This window comes from Corvus cornix, chromosome 7, assembly GCF_000738735.6.
Source record: "Corvus cornix cornix isolate S_Up_H32 chromosome 7, ASM73873v5, whole genome shotgun sequence".
Lineage (NCBI taxonomy): Eukaryota > Metazoa > Chordata > Aves > Passeriformes > Corvidae > Corvus > Corvus cornix.
The window spans coordinates 31,310,461-31,327,962 of record NC_046337.1 but is presented as its reverse complement, the minus strand read 5'-3'; the positions used below and the strand labels follow the sequence as shown (position 1 = coordinate 31,327,962).

Sequence of the window (17,502 nt, the reverse complement as noted above, 5' to 3'; positions counted from 1 at the left end):
TGGAAGGTGTCTACCAAGTAATGCCTTCATAATGCTTTCCTAGGTATTCTTCCCATACCATCATAACCTTTAAGCACTCCTGGTAATTTTACTGCTGAAACATGGAGCATAATGCCAAAACCAAGCATGTTTTATTCTTTCCTAACTGGAGATCCTAACCAGATCTCGCCCAAGACCTTGTAGGCCTCATCAGGAGTAACAGGAAAGACACTACTGAGCCAGGGCTTGTTCCCCTGCCTTTCCACAGGTAGGATTCATTCAAGCTGAATATTTTCAGCTCTTGAAGAGGGATTTGCTTTACTTGTACAGAGGGAGTATGATAAATATAATGGAAAATCTACGGGTTTGAAATTTTACTCGGTTATTGACTTGTAGGTAAAAGGCATTTCTATAGGGAGAAATTGCGATAGCTTTTAGGACCACTGATTGCTTTTGATTCGTAATTAGATTTAGAGCACAGAGAGTGTCTACATTAAGAACACAAGTTCAAGATCACAAGTTGACTTGTGGACACTATGGTATTTTATATTTTCTGAATGTACTGTTTTGAAAGCATGTGTAGTGTGAGAGTTATGTCCACTTCTAAAGAAAAGGAATAGTCTTTCCTGTAGCCTCAGAAGGCCTTAGTGGCTAAGGCTGGTGAAAATCAGCCACACTTACACCCAAAATTCTGTAAAGCTTGTTGCTGATCTTGACACCTCATCTACAGAGGGCTTCACAACTTGTTCTCCTCTATATTCTGGAGCAATAAAAACAGACAGGTTTTGTTTTTTCATTTCATACTCACTGTAATAGTTCTTCATCCCTCCAATTCACCCCGTTTAGCCACCAAAGAGAATAATTCTGCTTAATTTATCAATACACCTAGTAATTAATTGGAGTAGTTCACTGTTGAATGAACTGTACGTTTGCACTTCTCCATTTCTTTTTGTTTTGCAAGATTGCTACAACAGATGTTAGCACTATCACTTATTTTGAGATTATTTAGAAGCAGCCAAGAGTGAACAGAACTGTACTTTTTGCCTATTCAAATTCAGAAGTTGGCCTGTAGCCCTAACTTTTTCCTTTGAATTTTGTTAGGGCTTTTATAAACTAAATAGGAGAATCGGAGCTTTAGTGTTTCCAGAGTTTGTTTACATCTTATTTTTATGGCTTCAAACATGTTACACTTGCATTGCAAGCCAGAGTTACAGTCTTACTTCTTGCAGGGGAAGACTTGACAGAAAAGCAGATGCAGTTGCATTAGTAGTTTCTTTGCTGGTGTTAAATCGATGTATAGGTATCTACTTGCTGCAGTTAACATTGTTGGGAGGAAGCTAAAGTGGAAGCACATAGCTAACTTGAGTCAGTTAAAACACACCACTAAGGTTCTTACTGACAATTTTGCTGAGTTACATAGGTACTGTGTTGCTTGCAAAGCTTCTGGCTAGTGCATTCCATTATGAACTGTTTCCTAACATTATTTTTTTGTTGAAATGTACTAAGTTTATAAGTTGAGGTGGGATAATATGGTTGTTAAGTTTGTCCATCCAGTGCTTCAGATTATAATAACCTGCTTTGTTTTACTGTAGCTTTAACAAAATCTGTCTGCCTGGACTGAGCTGTCCAAACCTAATCTCAAGCAGATTTATTTTTTGAGTCGTTTAGCCAAAATAGGTCATTCGCATCCAAGAATGAGTCAATTCAATAATCCTTCTGATTAAAAAAGAAACCACCCAAAAAAAACCTTCAAAAAACCCCAAACCCCCAATGAACAACCACAAACCCCAAACCTAGACTCCACAGAATTGAGGAAAAGCTACCTAAAGCTGTGAATGGATTTGGCCTTTAGTTCTTCCTTTGAAATCTGCTCATATTTAACAAAACAGTACATCTGTGGAAAATTGCAGTGCATCTGTGCTTAGTGGTGATGACTTCTGTGTTCAGCTGTTAATTCCCCACGGGCTCTGTTGAGCATATTGGAAGGTTTCTCCCCTAACTGCAGCTTCCAGCAGATGCAGGATGCACTGGATCTGGAGAAGGGAAAGGAGGGCAGTACTGCAGGGGGGCTGTTCCACCTGCAAAAGGGGCTGTGGGGCAAGAGTGTGGGGTGTGCTGGGGATGGACATTGGCTGGAGTGGGATGGGATGGGATGGGATGGGAGATGCTGTGAAAAATGGGAGGGGAAATGCTACTTGAGTTACAGTGTAACTGGAGCTGGGTAAGAAATAGGGGTAGAACTGCACTGGAAAACAACTGGCTCATTTTGGGAGCGGAAGAGCTGGGCAGTAGAGCCAAGGGGAAGAGCTGAAGCAATATAGAGTTGAGGGACTGCCCTGTTGTGGGTGTGCATGTGCATCTTGGGGCACTTGAACACTGCCTTGGAAAGCTGGGTTCTACCTGGTTCATTCCTGTTGGGATTCGTAGGATGCCAGACAAGGAAATGATGCTGTTTGTTTCTCACACATCATCCCTCACGGGCTATTTTCATTATTCTGGATACACAGCTTAACAGTGAGGTTTGAGAGCCATACAAAGTATTCACAGATGCTGCTGAAGTCTCTCAGACCTGAGCCTTGGAAATATGAGGATGTAGCGGTAAGAACAGAAGGAATCATTGACATCTTAAATTGATTGTCAATAAACACATTAATTATGAACTATTCAGCAGCTGAAATCAGCAGGATCAAAGCCCAGAGCATGCTCTGTGAGTAGCCCCTTATCTGTAAGGCCAATATTAAATCATGGGAACCAGAACTGCTCTATGATAGTTTCAAGTTTGGCAAAATATAAAAGACGCATACTGCATAAAATTTACGTGGAATAAAATTTGTCTGAGTGTCAAGATGGAATGCTGGTTGGAGTAGATGTTCTTTGGAATTCATATTACTTATTTTCTTGGTTTAATTTTGTTTCCATTGATTCCAGGAACAAAAAATCCCATCACTTGTACGCTGCCTTTGTGCAGGGTACGGTTATTACCAGGCAGCCAATGATGTCACTTGTATGGGGGTAAATGAATTTGCATTAGCTTTACTTTACGCATCATGAATAAAAATAATCCTGCAGGTGTTGTAACTGCACTTTGGTGCAGACTGGGAATATATTTTGTTCCCTGTCAACTGCAGAATCCATGCTGCTGCATCTCTGCAGCTGTTGCTATATGAACTGGCCCAATTAAAGCAGTGAATGTTTAGCTACAGGGTATATGGAAGTTAATTTGAAGTCTCTGAATGGTTTAAAAGCCTCACGCAAGGAGATGCTATTGATAGTTCACATGAGCAGGATGGTACTACTTGGTGCCTGAATGTCATGAATTAAAAGTCAAAGGGCAAAACGTTGGTCTCCCTTAAAGCCAGTGAAAGTTTTGCCTCTGACTTCAACAAACAGAGGATTTCTCCCTTAATTCTGTAACTTTGGTTAGGAGGGGAATTTTGTTGTACTTTTAATTCTTGTGGCTTCACCAAGAGTCTGTATTCCAAAAGTTTTTAGATTTTTATTTAGTCTGATGGTGTTTTGTGGGAAACTAAATTGAAAGTGTATTTAAGGGCCCCAGGGATCTGCTCTGGTGAACTGCATCAGGAGAAGCTGAACATCTGCTTGATGCTTGGACACAGCTTTAGCAGAGCTCCTTATCATTCAAAAGAAATTGCAGAAAATCTGTTTGCTTTTAAGTTTCAAACCTCATTGCTCAAACTTTTAAGTTTTAATGTCCTTACATACAAATTTTTTAAAAGTAAAAAAACTCAATACAAAATATTTACCACCAAGGCAGAAAATATATAAAAGGGGAAGGGAAAGAAAATCAAGCAGTTTTGCAATTTTAGGGTGGTTTTACACAAAGGAAAGTTCAAAACTGAATTCCAGAATATAACAAAAACGTGCATCATACTAACATGAAGGTGTTTTAACAGTGATTGTGTTGTCTTAACAAACACCTGGTTTATCAGTTCTATTTCACATGTGAAATAAAATGGACTTTATAGTAAATAGATCTTTTTAATTTCAATTAACAACTTTTTACTGTAAGGAAAATGTACAGAATTTGTGTGGAAATCCGTGTATTATGTTTACTCAAATACAGAAAATACTTTGCTGCAAACTTTTAAATATAATAAAATGCATTTAATAGCAATCTTTTGTGGTATCATCATTATTTATGAACATAACATTCAAAATATGGAAATTCAGTTGTGGATCAAAATGACCATAAAAAGAGTAAACCAAAGAACCTTATAAACATGTCAACAGCCATCATTTGTCCTAGATGGCTCATACCAATGTAAAAAACATATAAAATGTAGAATAATTCTCAACATATGGTTTACTTTGTTGCATTGTTCCTACATATTATTTGTGTTAAAATCCATAAAATTATATTATGAAGAGAATATTGGGGTTTGTTTATTAAACTAAAGTACAGGTTAGAGTTATTCTTTTCTTGTGATGAACATATACCAACAGTGATTAAAAAATAAACATTTATTTACAAAATATTGATGCATACATATTACACAAGTCAGTTATATCAAAGTGGTTTTTAAACAATATCTGTAGCAACCAACTATTTGCATTGGTTTACCATAGTGCAAATGGTAATGTTGCAAAGGCAGGTTAAAATGTAGGATTGCAATTTGAATGTTGGACTTCTCTGCTGCCTTCTGTTTTTCTATGTCTAGAAAACTATTCCTTTTCATTTAAAAAATATCGATTTCTTGCGAATGTTGAATAGTGTACCTGAGGATAGGGCAAATTCATTATTAAGCCTAAATTCTTTCACTTACATAACTATCTTTCTATTTACTCAGCCTGCTTACGTAGCACCATTGCCATTGATTACTAAGATACTAATGAGAAAAAGGAATGGAAACACGCTAAATACACTATGCCATCCCTAATTTCAGGATTTGTCCATTTATGTGGAATTTCATCTGATACATTTCACAAGTCTGCACTATATATTCAAGTGTTTAAGGATGATTCTGGTGGTATTGTGTAGTGGCGTATATGTTACCAGTATATATGTTCCTGTAACTATGATATTAAGTGAAGCTGTGAAGAAAGGAACCTAAAAGCCTGCTCCTTCTGTCCTCAGGTGAGAAGGAGTTTGCTTTTGATTACCAACATGTACTGAAACCTGCATATAAATTTGCATCCGAATGACTGAATATTGATTCCCTCGTAATGTAAGAACTTCATGGATTAAATCCGGTGATTTGACTGTAGCTTTTCTCTTTTGCTGGCTCACAAGCAGCCATCAGGTAATTACATTGTCCTTTAGTTCACGTTCTGTAGCTGGTGCTGCACTAAATCTGTACGGTAGCACACAGGAGGTCGGCAATGCCTTGTGTACGTAACTTCACAGTTTGAAAGACTGGTGAGGGGGTATAACTTTTTCTTTTTTTTTCTTTTTTTTTTCTCTTTTTTTTCTTTTTGTGGTAGCTTCCATGATTTGTGAAGCAGTGGATCTGACGGGGATCTCATGAGCACCCGCAGCGATCTACAACCATGGCTGGTATCTTGCCGTAGATGATTTGTTCCTTCCCATTGAAATACAGCATATTTATGGGGGACATCTTGGTGGGTGTGCAGCAAGGGCCTGCCGAGCCTCTGGGGTTTGCTTGGTGCACGAGGTGGGTGTGCGGGTATTTTTGTAAAAACACAAATTCACATTCTCCGGAGCAATAATTCGCTTTGTATCTTTTAGGAGCGATAATCCAATCCCATCCGAAAGCTTCGAAATCCACCGTCAGCGGGTAGCGACAACATCGGGATTCTGTCGAGTGCTCGTCGCAGTCGAGACCAAAATCTCTGCGGGACCGTTTTGGGGTGTCTGTAACTCTGACCTCTAAAAATGGGTTCTGTGAGAAGAGGAGAAGGAACTGGAATCATTTCTGGGGTAAGCCCAAGTTCACTAAAAATATGCAAATAATATTTCAGATGTAGATGTATCAAATTAATATTCTGAAATGAAGTTTAAAAACAGAATTTTACCTCCTACAATTCTGTTATAGTTATCTCTGTATTTCCCTGCTATTTCTCTATACAGAGCTTTAAGACCCTGAGTATTTGTCCCTGAAATCCCCACTATCTCAGTGCTAGAATCATTTAACTGCTATAAGAACATTTCAGAAATTTGGAGGATGCTGGATTTTTACTTTTGGTGTGAGTTTTGTTTGTTTGTTTTAAACTCCATAATAGCTTTTGTGAGTCCTTCTGAAATTTCCTCCATTAAAAGCATATTGAGTTCAGGCTTTCTGGATATCAAGGAAGGTTTTTTGTCCAGACCAAGGAGGACAAAAGTTGCTCCTCTATTGCTGCCATGCTTGAATGACTCTGTGACTGAATGAAATTGGAGGGGCAGCTAAATATTTTGACTCCTGGAAGAGTCCTGTGGCCAGGAATGTACTTTTGGCAGATTTCCAGCCACATGCCTCCTACCAAGGTTGTGTTTCCACAGTCACCAACTGAGACTAGAAGGGAATTGCAACCATCATGATCATGAGTTTGAAAAAGTTCCCGAAGCTGCTCCCTTTCACACACTGATTTCTGCCCCTTGTGCTGGTTTGGCATTGATGGGGCCATTCCACAAAGACCGTTCCTCCGGAATGAGTAACAGCCCAGCTAACTTTGTTACACAGGTTTCCCTCTGCCCCGATACCCGCCTTCTTGGCTGCGAGCTGTGGAGCTGCTGGAAGTGCTCTTCCCAAAGGTAAGTTATATGGGGAGGAGTTTGGTGAGAGGAGCACCCCTGTACCGGGAGCTGCTGGAGAGGAGCTGGAGGCAAGAGAGGAGAGATTTCCTCTTCCGTTATCAGCTGTGCCTCTAACCCTGCTCTGCCACTGAAATGTTAATTTATAGATGGTGATAGCCATGGGTTATCCATATGTATAATCATCTGAGTGGATGGAGGTGGTGAAGACATACCTGATCATGATATCCAGCTGGCCTGTTTCAAATACAGGAGATCCGTATTGATATTGGATGTACAATTAAGGTATCACAGAGTTTTCTTTTAAGCTCTTTTTAATTATATTATGCTGCTGTGAAGTTAAATGTTGCATAAATATGGTTGGACACAATGAACTTAAAGGTCTTTTCCAACCTAAATATTTCTATATTTCTGTGATCAACAGATTCATCTACTACATAGAAGTAGAATAATATTCTTCATACTGTATTCAAAAGGAGGGATCACTTCATTGTGATAAGTTCAGAAATTTTTATAGGTTGTAGATGATTAGTGATTTGCAGAAACAAATAGCAAGGGAAATACTGTAGTTTCACCTCAGGTTTACTTCAGGTGTACTTGTGGGTACACTTCAGGTTTAATTTGTTCATCTATTCTTATAAAAACAAACCAGATAGTTACTTTATGCTCTTTCTTATCATTATGACTCAATTATTGTATCAAGCAGAATTTCTTTATTCAGACGTTTCTAGAATGATGCACTCTATTAAGTATTGGAATATAAAGAACTTAACATTATGGAGAAGATCTGTTCTCACCTTCGTAAAGAGACAATTCTTGTTGTTTAATAGAAAATATGTGCATAGAGAGTATGTAGGAACTCCCTTGCCTTCTCAGCAATATTGGAGGCATCTTTCCTACCAATCAAACAATCTAAAGACTGTTCTTTTAGCTTTATGTGAAATAGCTCCTTATTGAGCAGTGTTTGCACTCAAAATTGAAAACAATGTTACTTTGATAGTATCATCCATCAGTAATTGCCAAAACCTTTTCTAGTTAATGCCTCGAAATGTCTCTCTGAAATACTACAATTTCTCTCAATTTTTTAAATAGGGAAACAGGCAGAGGAATGCTATTGATTTTTGGCATGATCAGAGAGTAAAGAATGAAAGAATTGGACATACAGAACTTTTATCTTCCATTCCCTAAACAATGCATCCATTTTAACCTTAAAACAGAGCTTAAATGCTTTTCAGTGAAATGGGATTTTTCTAAATAGACTTACCAATCCATCTTCCCCCGGTCCTGGAAAAGTTACAGCAAGATTCCGTCCGTTCTCATCAAAAGCTTTTATTTCGATGCCTAAATTGGATTCAGGCTGTTTGAGCCAATTTTGCAACACTGTCTTCACATCAATACTCTGCCAAATACCGGTGCCTGGGTTCATGTCAAGTTTCAAAGATCGAATTCCAGTATATCTTGTACCATCTTTCATGGGTTTAATAAGTCTCAGGATCTGCACAAACACCGTTGTAGGTTTTTGGACTTGCCTCAAGTATATCCACAATTGGGCCTTTACTACTTTGTTATATTGTATTTTAGAGCTAAACTTAAAGAAGCAACATTTTGGTTTTCCCTCCATTTGTACAAGTAAATCAGCTATAAATGAATGGAAAGAACAGATTACTGAACAGAGAACAAGAAAAAAAGCATATATAAACCTGACTATTTTTTTTCAGACTGCATAGGAAATACTACAGTATGTTATAAAGAGTACCAGTAATAAAGTGGATTTAACTTAATTGATTTTCTATGGTTTACACTCTACAGCAACATTAATGGATGTCAACAAAATTATTATTCTATCACCTACTACCAATTCATTTCTGCTGGTCACCTCCTGAGGACCTTCATAAAGCATGCAGAATAGCAATTCTGCATAAGCTGACTCGACACGTGTGTGGTGATCCAGCTATTTCTAATTTACTCCAAAGCCTCAGCGTGCTGCAGACCATACAGCCCTGGGCAAACTGCATGAACATTTAAATTTCTTTTCTCAGTGGAAGAAAATAATTGAGAGGATTAATATAAGGATCATTTTGTTTTCATTTGAATTATATTAGAGGAAAGTCACGTGCAGTGCTGCGCTCCTTCTTCCTGTAGCCTATGATGCAGCTGTCATACCTAGTCATGGCAATATCTTTCCATGCCAGGATAAAATGGGTAGTACTAATCCTAAATGGTGCAGGGCTTTAACATTCATAAATCTCGTCACTTAAGATACCTGTCTCTTTAGTGCATTTAAAATAGCTCAAGGGCTTTTTATAAGATGTAGGAAATGAACTCAGCAATGAAACACAACAACTTTTCTTCAGTCACTGTAACTATGAAGCAGTTTGATTAAAAATAGTTATAAAGCCTTATACATAATAGGCTGGAATAAAAGTGCAGGCAGACCTCAGCTTTGTGATAAGGCTGCAGTAAAATAATGCTATTAAGTGCCCATCTCAATAATTACTAAGTTGAAAAATTTCACTGAAGAATTTACTTTTTCATCTGTGGGTTCATTTTTAGCTGGTGAGAGCAGCTGATATTATTCTAGTCTGCATATCATAATGATATCTCTAACTGCTAACATGTCTTATATGTCCTGTCATCTTTTTCCTTTTTGACATCATATTCATAAGTGTTATTTAAAAAAACAGCTGCCATAGTCAAATACCTTAGCTGATGAAGAACATAAGATACTACAGTATTAGCTGTGCAAAAGATACTTGATAGGAGCCATAGCAGATGTTTAGCACTCGGAAGATAACTCAGAATCTGCTCATTCAGTAAATGCCTTCATTCTTCCTTGGCATGACTACGTGAGCTGATTGCTATAGCACGGACATTTTTACATTTAAGTCTGTTACACACATATTTGCTTTAAATATATAGTTTTAACTCCGAGGTGGGTGGTGCTAGTTTATGGGATCAGCAAAGAAGCAAGAATTTAACTCTCTACTTGCACTTGCTATAGCATGTTGCAGTTAGGTAGATATAGTGCTCTAAGCTGCATTTCTGTTGATTTCTATTGCTTCTAAAAATACTGGCCAGTGAAACCTCCCTCACAAAAATATAGTTCTCTCGTTATCTGCACTTGTACTTTATATTTGTGAGAGGAAATGCCCTGAGTGCTGCAGATAATGAAGTTGACTAAACTGCAGATCTCCCTTTGCTTTCTAAGGCAGTGGGCAAATCCTAAGTGCTACAGGGCACACACATTATAAGGAGCCGAAAACCAAACAGTAAAACAAAGGATTGCCACACGGTCATCTGAACCTGGCTCAAATTCTTTAGTAATAATGCTCTCCTCCCTCCCTCCAGCAGACTTCAGTCAGCAGCCTGTTGGGAGAGCCTGAGGAGGAGTTGTGTGGCTCTACAGCAGAGAGACAACTCTCTCGGAGGGGCAGTGGGAGGCGAAAGAAGCAGGGTTACTTACACTCTGTAGGCATTGTGATAATCGTTTCGGTGGTGGCATGATAGTCATCATCTTCCAAAGAGCCATCGCTACTGTCATCTCTCTGGACATCATACTGATCAATCAGTTCCTGCAGTGGAGGAGCCTTGGGTAAAAGTTGTTTAATAACATCCCTGCTAATGTTAGGAGCTTGTTCCAGACGCAGTTTGCTGAGGATTTGAATTTTTATGGCTTCTATTCTGGAAGATTTTGTATTCTGTCTCCACGTACAAGCATTGCACAGTCCGTCCTTTTCAGCGTTCTCTGTGGGCTGACTACTGTCATCTAGAGCCACCAGATCAACTGAAATCAGCATGAACAGGTAAATATAAGCATAGAGCACTAGCTTTTGCATGATCTCACATTCAGTGCAGCACTTTTGCCTTCTTTTTTTTCCCCCTCCCCCTTTCCCTTTCAGTCCTAAACAGATCCGTGAAAGCAAATGCAATCTGAGAGACAGCTTGCCACACTGGTGTACCTTATATATTCCAAGGGGGCTTTTTATACTCCAACTTTGATTAGGCTCATGTCGTCAAACCCGACGATTGGTTGCTGTCCCAACAATGAATCTGGCTGTCAGAGGGTAAAGCCCTGTCGATCACAAGTCACTAGACAGCATTTAGTTACAGCCAAGGGTGAACTGATTTATCTGGATACTTCGCAGAGGATATGCCTTCACATTCTGAAAGGATATATTTCCAAGTATTGTGGGCAGCAGTACTGAAAGACAGCACTGTCATTCTTAAATATTATACCAACTGTGTACTTGTACTATGAATCAAGAGAGACCTTGCTCTAAACTTGCTTTAGGCTTCTACCAATCTTTCTGACTTGAAAGTTTGTTCTGTTTAAAAGAAAATCCCAAGGGGTTACTGTTAGCAGGCAGGAAAATAATAGTTTAGAAATGGATTGCAAAGAGTACTAATTTATGTTGTTTAACAACTAATAAATATTCAGCAGTTCCTATTTCAGAAAACCTTACTGGGTTTTCCTAGACATTAGCTAAAGCAGTATTGGAGATTTTGTGCATATCTGACACTATGCAAATGCCTCTCTTATTTGTTTGCCCCTTTAACATACATTAAAATCCACAGAAATAATCCTTTACTGAATTAACAGTCAGTTATGAAACGTGAGTCTGTCCCCTCTTCATGCTGTCACCAGAATCCTGGGCAGTAAATTAAGTATCTTTAATAACAAAGGTATTTTAAGGAGTATCTTTAGCTACTCACTTTAATATTACACAGGAATAGTTCAACTTGCTATTTTCATTATTAGTGAAAACGTTAAAAGCCTTAAAATATTTGAATCGCTACTGTGTATTTATCTTCTGTTTCCATGTAACCTTTTATTTCTCTTCAAAATGTCTCTGTATTATGTCAACTTAAGTGGTATCTCTGTGCTTTTTTTACTTTCTATGCAAATACTTAGAAATTCTCTTATGTCTTATATATTAAAAATACAGTTTTAATATTCTTTCTGCATAAGAGAGATACATCTATGTGTAATTGTATAGGTTATGGCTTATAAAATTTTATATTGGATCTTAAAATCAAATGTAGTCAGCCTTTGGTGTGCTGTTACCAATAATTATGGAACTCACAGGGTGGAGGGGGTTACTGCTCAGCACAGACTGCATGTCACAGCAAACAGAAACCCTGGAATTGGTATGTGTTGTATATATTTGTATGTTTGGAATCTGTGTATTACAGCAAAGGGAAATCCTGGAATTTCATGCAATACGCCAAAGTTTGCCTAAGTTGGGACTGAATTTTCAGTTTCTCATGGTTTCTTTTCTTTTCCCATTTTGAGTACACCTAAAAATATGTCAGAAAAGGTGTTTTGCATGTGTTCATGTAAGAAAAACATTGGTATAGGTAAAGATGTGGACAGAACTCTCAAAAAAAATTTTTTTCTGCCTGGTCATTCATATTTTTTTGGTATCACCTCCCCAGGGCATGCAAATTCACTGTATACCACAGAACTGAGCCTAATATTCAGCTCATTACCAGTGATATAAATCACAAGTATTCAATTGAAATTGGTCGTCCTGCCCTGATGTAAAGTTGATGCAAGTGATAGATGTATCATGCTCACACATTCCAGGCATACAGCCTTAGGGTCAGACCCTGATATTCTGATTTTAGCCAAAAACCCATGTTCAAAGCGAGCAGTTTGCTGCCTTAGCTCTTGAGCATCTGAGTTTTACACAGAGACCGATGCAGCTACTCTCAACATGTGGTAACATAAATGGGCTGTGGTTCACTGGAACTAGAAGTCAGGAGTTTGCAGTGCAGACTGCCTGCCATGCCTATAACACCTTTAAAACAGACTCTTAGGACATTTTAAGTGCTAGAAATGTGTTTTTATGGAAGATGCATAGGATGATTCACAGTAAGAATCTTTCTGAAAAGCACTGACCTGTTGGTGAATTTTTGGGGGGATTTAAGTTGGAGTTTGTTTACTATTATGACAGCAAATGCCATCATAAAATCATTTTTAATTATTTCTTTATTTTAAACTAGAATGACTTAACCAGATGGCTGTAAAAAGAAATCTAGTCCAAGTGGAAACTTTGACAGGTACCAGGTTTCACAGCAGAAACAGTTTAAGATAATGGTTCATCAATAAACAGATGGAAATAATGATGCAGTCATTGATATGAAAGTAATTCAGTGTTGTGGCAGACCATGTCTAAAAGCCACTCATGAGGGAGAGGGGCAAGAGAGGTGCTCAGCAAGGCCTCAGCACTGTGCCTCCTCTTGGGCTGTGCTCTGCAGCCACACTGGTACCTGGCCTGCTCCTTCTCCTGCAAGCCTTCCTGCTCTGGCTGGCCAGCATGAATGTGCAGAGCTTCAAGATTCTTTTCCCAGGCTTCTGCAGAGATTCCATTAATCTGCAAACTAGAGTCCCTTTGCTCCCTTCTGTGCAGCACTTATTTATGGCTGCAGGACCAAGGCCCTCTCCTGTAAGCCTGACACCCCAGTGAGCTCTGAGGAAGAGCTCAGCTTGCTCTCAGGTGACGCATGGTGGCAAACAGACCCTGCTGAGCACCGCTGTTCAGGAGGCAGCAATAGCAGCTGGAGTGGTGGCACAGGCACTGCTGTCTGAGGGTGACAAAAGCACCCCAGAATTCACCAGCAGCTGCATAACAGCAATATTTTTCCATTTCCCTCATAAAATGCATTTCATATGTACTCTGAATAACTCTGGGCTGTTAGTAGAATACTTTTCATCTTTTCTGGTTTCTGGCTTATTCTTTTTTCTCTGAAATTGCAAGAATTTAGGGAAGAGCACAATGAGTTGCACTTGATCGGGAGCTCTTGAAGAATCTAATTTCTTTGATAATAATAATAGAATATGTGGTTTTTCTGTCTGACTGGCATTGTAGTGTTTTTGGAAAGTGAAGACTATAGAAGAAGGTGATAGAGGGGAGGAAAATAAGTGATAAAGAGACCAGGTAAAAGTTGTTCTAAAATTTATTAGGCAAAAAATACTTTGAAAAACCACCACAACAACAAAACCCTAACACATTATCACTATCAAAACTAAAGAAGAGTTAAAAATGAAATGCACATCTTACTGAATGTTATGGCATTTTAATAGTATCTTTGGGATTTGTGTCATTCTACCCGTTGTGCCTGCCAATAGTGAATAGTATTCCCAATCCTGACTATGTGGAGATCATGGCTCAGGCCCCCAAAATCAAGCACTGCAAGAATGTTCCTTTTTAAAGGAAAAAGGCATACATCTGTCTACCTGGCAACTTCTCCTCTACTTTCCCCCTTCCACCATGAGCTCTTGGAAAAACCTTAAAAAATTTTTTTGAAAAATTAAAAAAAAAAAAAAGGAAAAAGAAACTAAACCCACCCCCTACAAATTTGATTGATATAGAGGTTTCAAAGACATGCTGTAACTGCAAGTTCTATGGAAAAACAGTGACTGTGCAGAGGAAAAGGAGATTACTAATGCCCTCCCTGAGGAGAAGGTGAGCAGAGCCCAAGCATTACCCATCCTTTTTGGCAGGCTCTTTAGCCAGTGAGCTCGTGCTCCCTCGGCAGTGCTCAGCACGCCACTCGCCCTGGACCATCCCCAGCCTGTCACCCCTGCCCGGCCAGCAATGCACACAGTGTGCGCAGGGACAGCAGGATGGGATCTCAGCTTGTTTTGGGGGAGGACCAAGCGGACATGGAAGGGAACCAGGACATTTCTGAGAAAAAGGAGACTTACAGGAGTATGAAGGAGCTGCTTTCCTGGCAGGGGAGGAAAGGGACATGGGTTATAACCCTGCAGCAACTGGACGACTTCATCCTGCTGTAGGCTGCATTTTCAAACACTTCTTTACAGCCTGCAGGACCAGAAATTCACTTTTCTTTAATCTCTTGTTTAAGTTAAATGAAATATTTCTCATAATTGATTCACTTCAGAAGGTAGAACTTGAAGAAACAAAGCAGGTGTTGCAAAATGCACTGTAAATCTGTGATTGCTCTTTACATTGATGTCAAGTCCTACCTCTGAACCAGTTGGCTTCGCTCCCTGGTTTGCTTATAAGGAAGAGATAACATTCCTCCTGAGCTGCTGTGGAAGATACTAATTGAGTAAGCTTTTCTCTCACTTTTGTCAGCACAAAGCCTAAATTCCAGAATAGCAAAATGAAATGGATAGAAAACTCAATTTTAAGTCTTTTTGGACTAGACTCATCTCTTTCTTTGCTGCTATAAGCTGGAAATAATTATTGTGAAGTTATTTTGTTTAGAACAGTGAAATTTGAATAGAAAAATTCAGACGTACTTAAATGTAGTGGAGTTAGGGTGTTTCAAGTGCTTAACTATGAGTCCAGCTGTCTTAGCTCACCAGATGCTTTCTCTTAGCCACTGGAATCACAAGATAAATGCATTACTTTGAACCACAAAGCAGATATAAGGCCATGTCTATAAAACACCTAGAAAGAACTCTTGCAGTAACAAAATGCCTGTGGAAACATGATTGCAATTACATTATGTAAATGCATCCACTGTAGGGCAAGCATAGCCACTTTTAAACTTACTACCATGAACTAAAATATGAAGGCTGTAACTCGTGTGAGTTCCTGCTCTGTAACAAATGGCTTGAAAGAGTTTGTCCTTTGCTATACTTTTTTTTTTCCCTAAGAAAGTAGTCATATATAACCTTTTAAACATTCTGGAAGTCAACTTCATATATGTTGATGGTATGAATATTTAATTCCTTCAGCTTGCCAAGAAAGAAATATGTCCATCTTGGTTTTACCAGTTCTGAGTTCTAGATATCCTGTTTCACACGGGAGAAGAGCAGGCATGGCTCAGGGAATGGATTACTTGGTACACTGGCATCTGGATGGGCTATACTGCAACTCCTTCTCAACCCCTGCTGGCAGATGGCTTTCCCATGAAGACCAAGAACATTCAGCGATTTGGGATTTTCAGTGGTCTCCCATGAGGTGTATTTGGGTCTGTGGTTTGAGTAGCAGGACAAAATGTCACTCTCTCTGGAAGATGATTTCCTCCACTCAGAAGCTGCGGGAAGGAGTGTCTCACAAGCCATGGTATGCAATTGTGCAATGGATAAAATGGGGCAAACAGGTAAAACTGGTGGCAAAGGGCTGCTGTGGCCATTTCAGCCCATGATGCACCTCTCAGCTTGCCCAAGAGATGCTGCTGAACATAGCCTTTGGGGAAGTTGTATAGGGTTACCTTCAGCTCCTGGCCATCTCCCTCCTGCCTGCAGCTTTTTTGTTGCCGTGCATAACTGTGCCTCTGGAATTGGGCCAAAAATACCCTGTTGCTTTTTCCTCTCCTGCGTGTTCCAGTACACATTGCTCCAGAACTAGCCTGATACAGTAGTTGAAATGAACTCTAGAAACAGATAGGGAAGTATGTTAAGTTCCTTAAAACTTTGAAGGAAGGGTGCAGTTATCGTGAAAGCTTCCAGTTTTTCTGAGTTCTTTTGTATTTAGGATTTTATTCTGCAGCCTTTGCTAAGGTGTCTATGTATCTTATCATATATCTTGTAAAAGAGCCCTATTAAACATTAACTTAATTCTAAGGGTTCTGCCCTTCTTAAAGGATGCTGTCTTTTCTTTCTTTTCTTTATAGTTGTAGCTTTTCTACTTTTACCTGTAGTTCCTGACATTCATCCTGGCTTTCATCTTCAATGTCTTTTAAAATAGCTGCATCAGCTGCTGCATCACTGATGACAAACCTTGGATTCCTCTAAAGAGTTGTTACCGTGCTTGGAGAGGTTTCACTTGTGCATTTGCACAAAGTGTTTGAAATACCAAAATACTTTCTCTTGGCATCACCAGCCACAAAAACGGTTGTTTTTGTTACTCCAAGGCACAGCTCTTCGAAGGGGATTTTCACCCCAGGAGGTCAGTGATTTTGTGTGAGTGGCGTGTCCTCTGCTGGGTTGTTCTGGAACAGCATCTGTTGGGAAGCGAGGGCTGCTGCTCTGAAGTGGTTTTTTTTCTTTTTCCTTTTCCTGTTTCTTTCTCCTTTTATTTTTTTTCCTCTTTTTTTTTTTGTTTTGTTTGTTTGTTTGTTTGTTTGTTTTTAATGCATAAGGTGTTAAAAGCTAACATGTTCCTGAAAGAACAAGAAAACGTGGTTTTGCAAAATGCAGTGAATTTGGCTCTGTTCAATCTTCCCCAGTGCCATTATGGACTGAATTAATTAGCTTTTTTATTCAGAAGATAGCTATTTGTGGAATAGATTTGGCTTGTCATCCTAAACTATCCCTTTGCTGCCTTCTCTATGACCTGCATGCCTCCTTTGCTTTGGTCCCACTCTGTGGTTTTTGCCTCTACTGAATCCACAGGCTGGATGGGAACAGCCTGTAACACCCACTTGTCTATAAGCAATAAGAAAAATCACAGCAATATAGCAACATACAGGGCTAAGAAAGCTTTTTCCCTCTTCTGCTCACTTGCACTGGTGACCATCAGGTGCAGTATCACCTCCCTCCTGGTAGGGCTGTCTATTACCCGGCCAGAGAAGTTATCCTCCTTGCACTCCAGGAGTTTTCTGGGTCACCTGCAGCTCACTGTGTTGCTTTCCCAGCATGTCAGGGTGGTTGAAGCCCCTCAGCAGGACAAGAGCCTGTGAATGGGATGCCTCCTGTAGGTGGGCCAAGAAGGCTTTGTCAATAGGCTCCCCTTGATTGGGGGACCTGCAGTAGACACTATCTACAACATTCCTTGACTTCATCTCTGATTCTTCCCCATAAGCTCTGAACCTGCTCATGGCTATTCTTTAGAGACAGCTCTTCACTCTCTGTCCATCTCCTGATGTAGAGGGCAAACCCTCGCCCTCTC

The 17,502-nt window shown here is 39.4% G+C and overlaps 2 protein-coding genes across 3 annotated transcripts in view; one reads left to right on the top strand and one right to left on the bottom strand.

Annotated features, from left to right (window-relative positions):
• Positions 1 to 3,514: 3,514 nt before the first annotated feature.
• Positions 3,515 to 10,632, bottom strand: MSTN (myostatin). Its single transcript, XM_010406528.3, has 3 exons — positions 10,155 to 10,632; positions 7,956 to 8,329; positions 3,515 to 5,840 (listed from the first exon to the last, which is right to left on the bottom strand). Exons 1-3 carry the CDS (start codon positions 10,525 to 10,527, stop codon positions 5,460 to 5,462), a joined length of 1,128 nt encoding a protein of 375 aa, XP_010404830.1. The 5' UTR covers positions 10,528 to 10,632; the 3' UTR covers positions 3,515 to 5,459.
• The window catches only part of C7H2orf88 (chromosome 7 C2orf88 homolog), a 40,893-nt gene continuing 33,802 nt past the window's right edge, over positions 10,412 to 17,502 (top strand). For both annotated transcript variants that reach the window (XM_010406517.4, XM_010406516.4), the window contains exon 1: positions 10,412 to 10,494. The gene's annotated coding sequence lies outside the window, so the exon portion shown is untranslated. The remainder of the gene's footprint in view (positions 10,495 to 17,502) is intronic.

What these genes read in the sequence shown, in the direction of transcription:
- MSTN (XM_010406528.3), bottom strand. Translation starts at nt 10,527, where the DNA reads ATGCAAAAGCTAGTGCTCTATGCTTATATTTACCTGTTCATGCTGATT. An exon ending in TATCACAATGCCTACAGAGT is followed by an intron (nt 8,330 to 10,154) that starts GTAAGTAACCCT and finishes ATTCATTTATAG; the next exon opens with CTGATTTACTTGTACAAATG. An exon ending in GACCGGGGGAAGATGGATTG is followed by an intron (nt 5,841 to 7,955) that starts GTAAGTCTATTT and finishes CTCTTCTCACAG; the next exon opens with AACCCATTTTTAGAGGTCAG.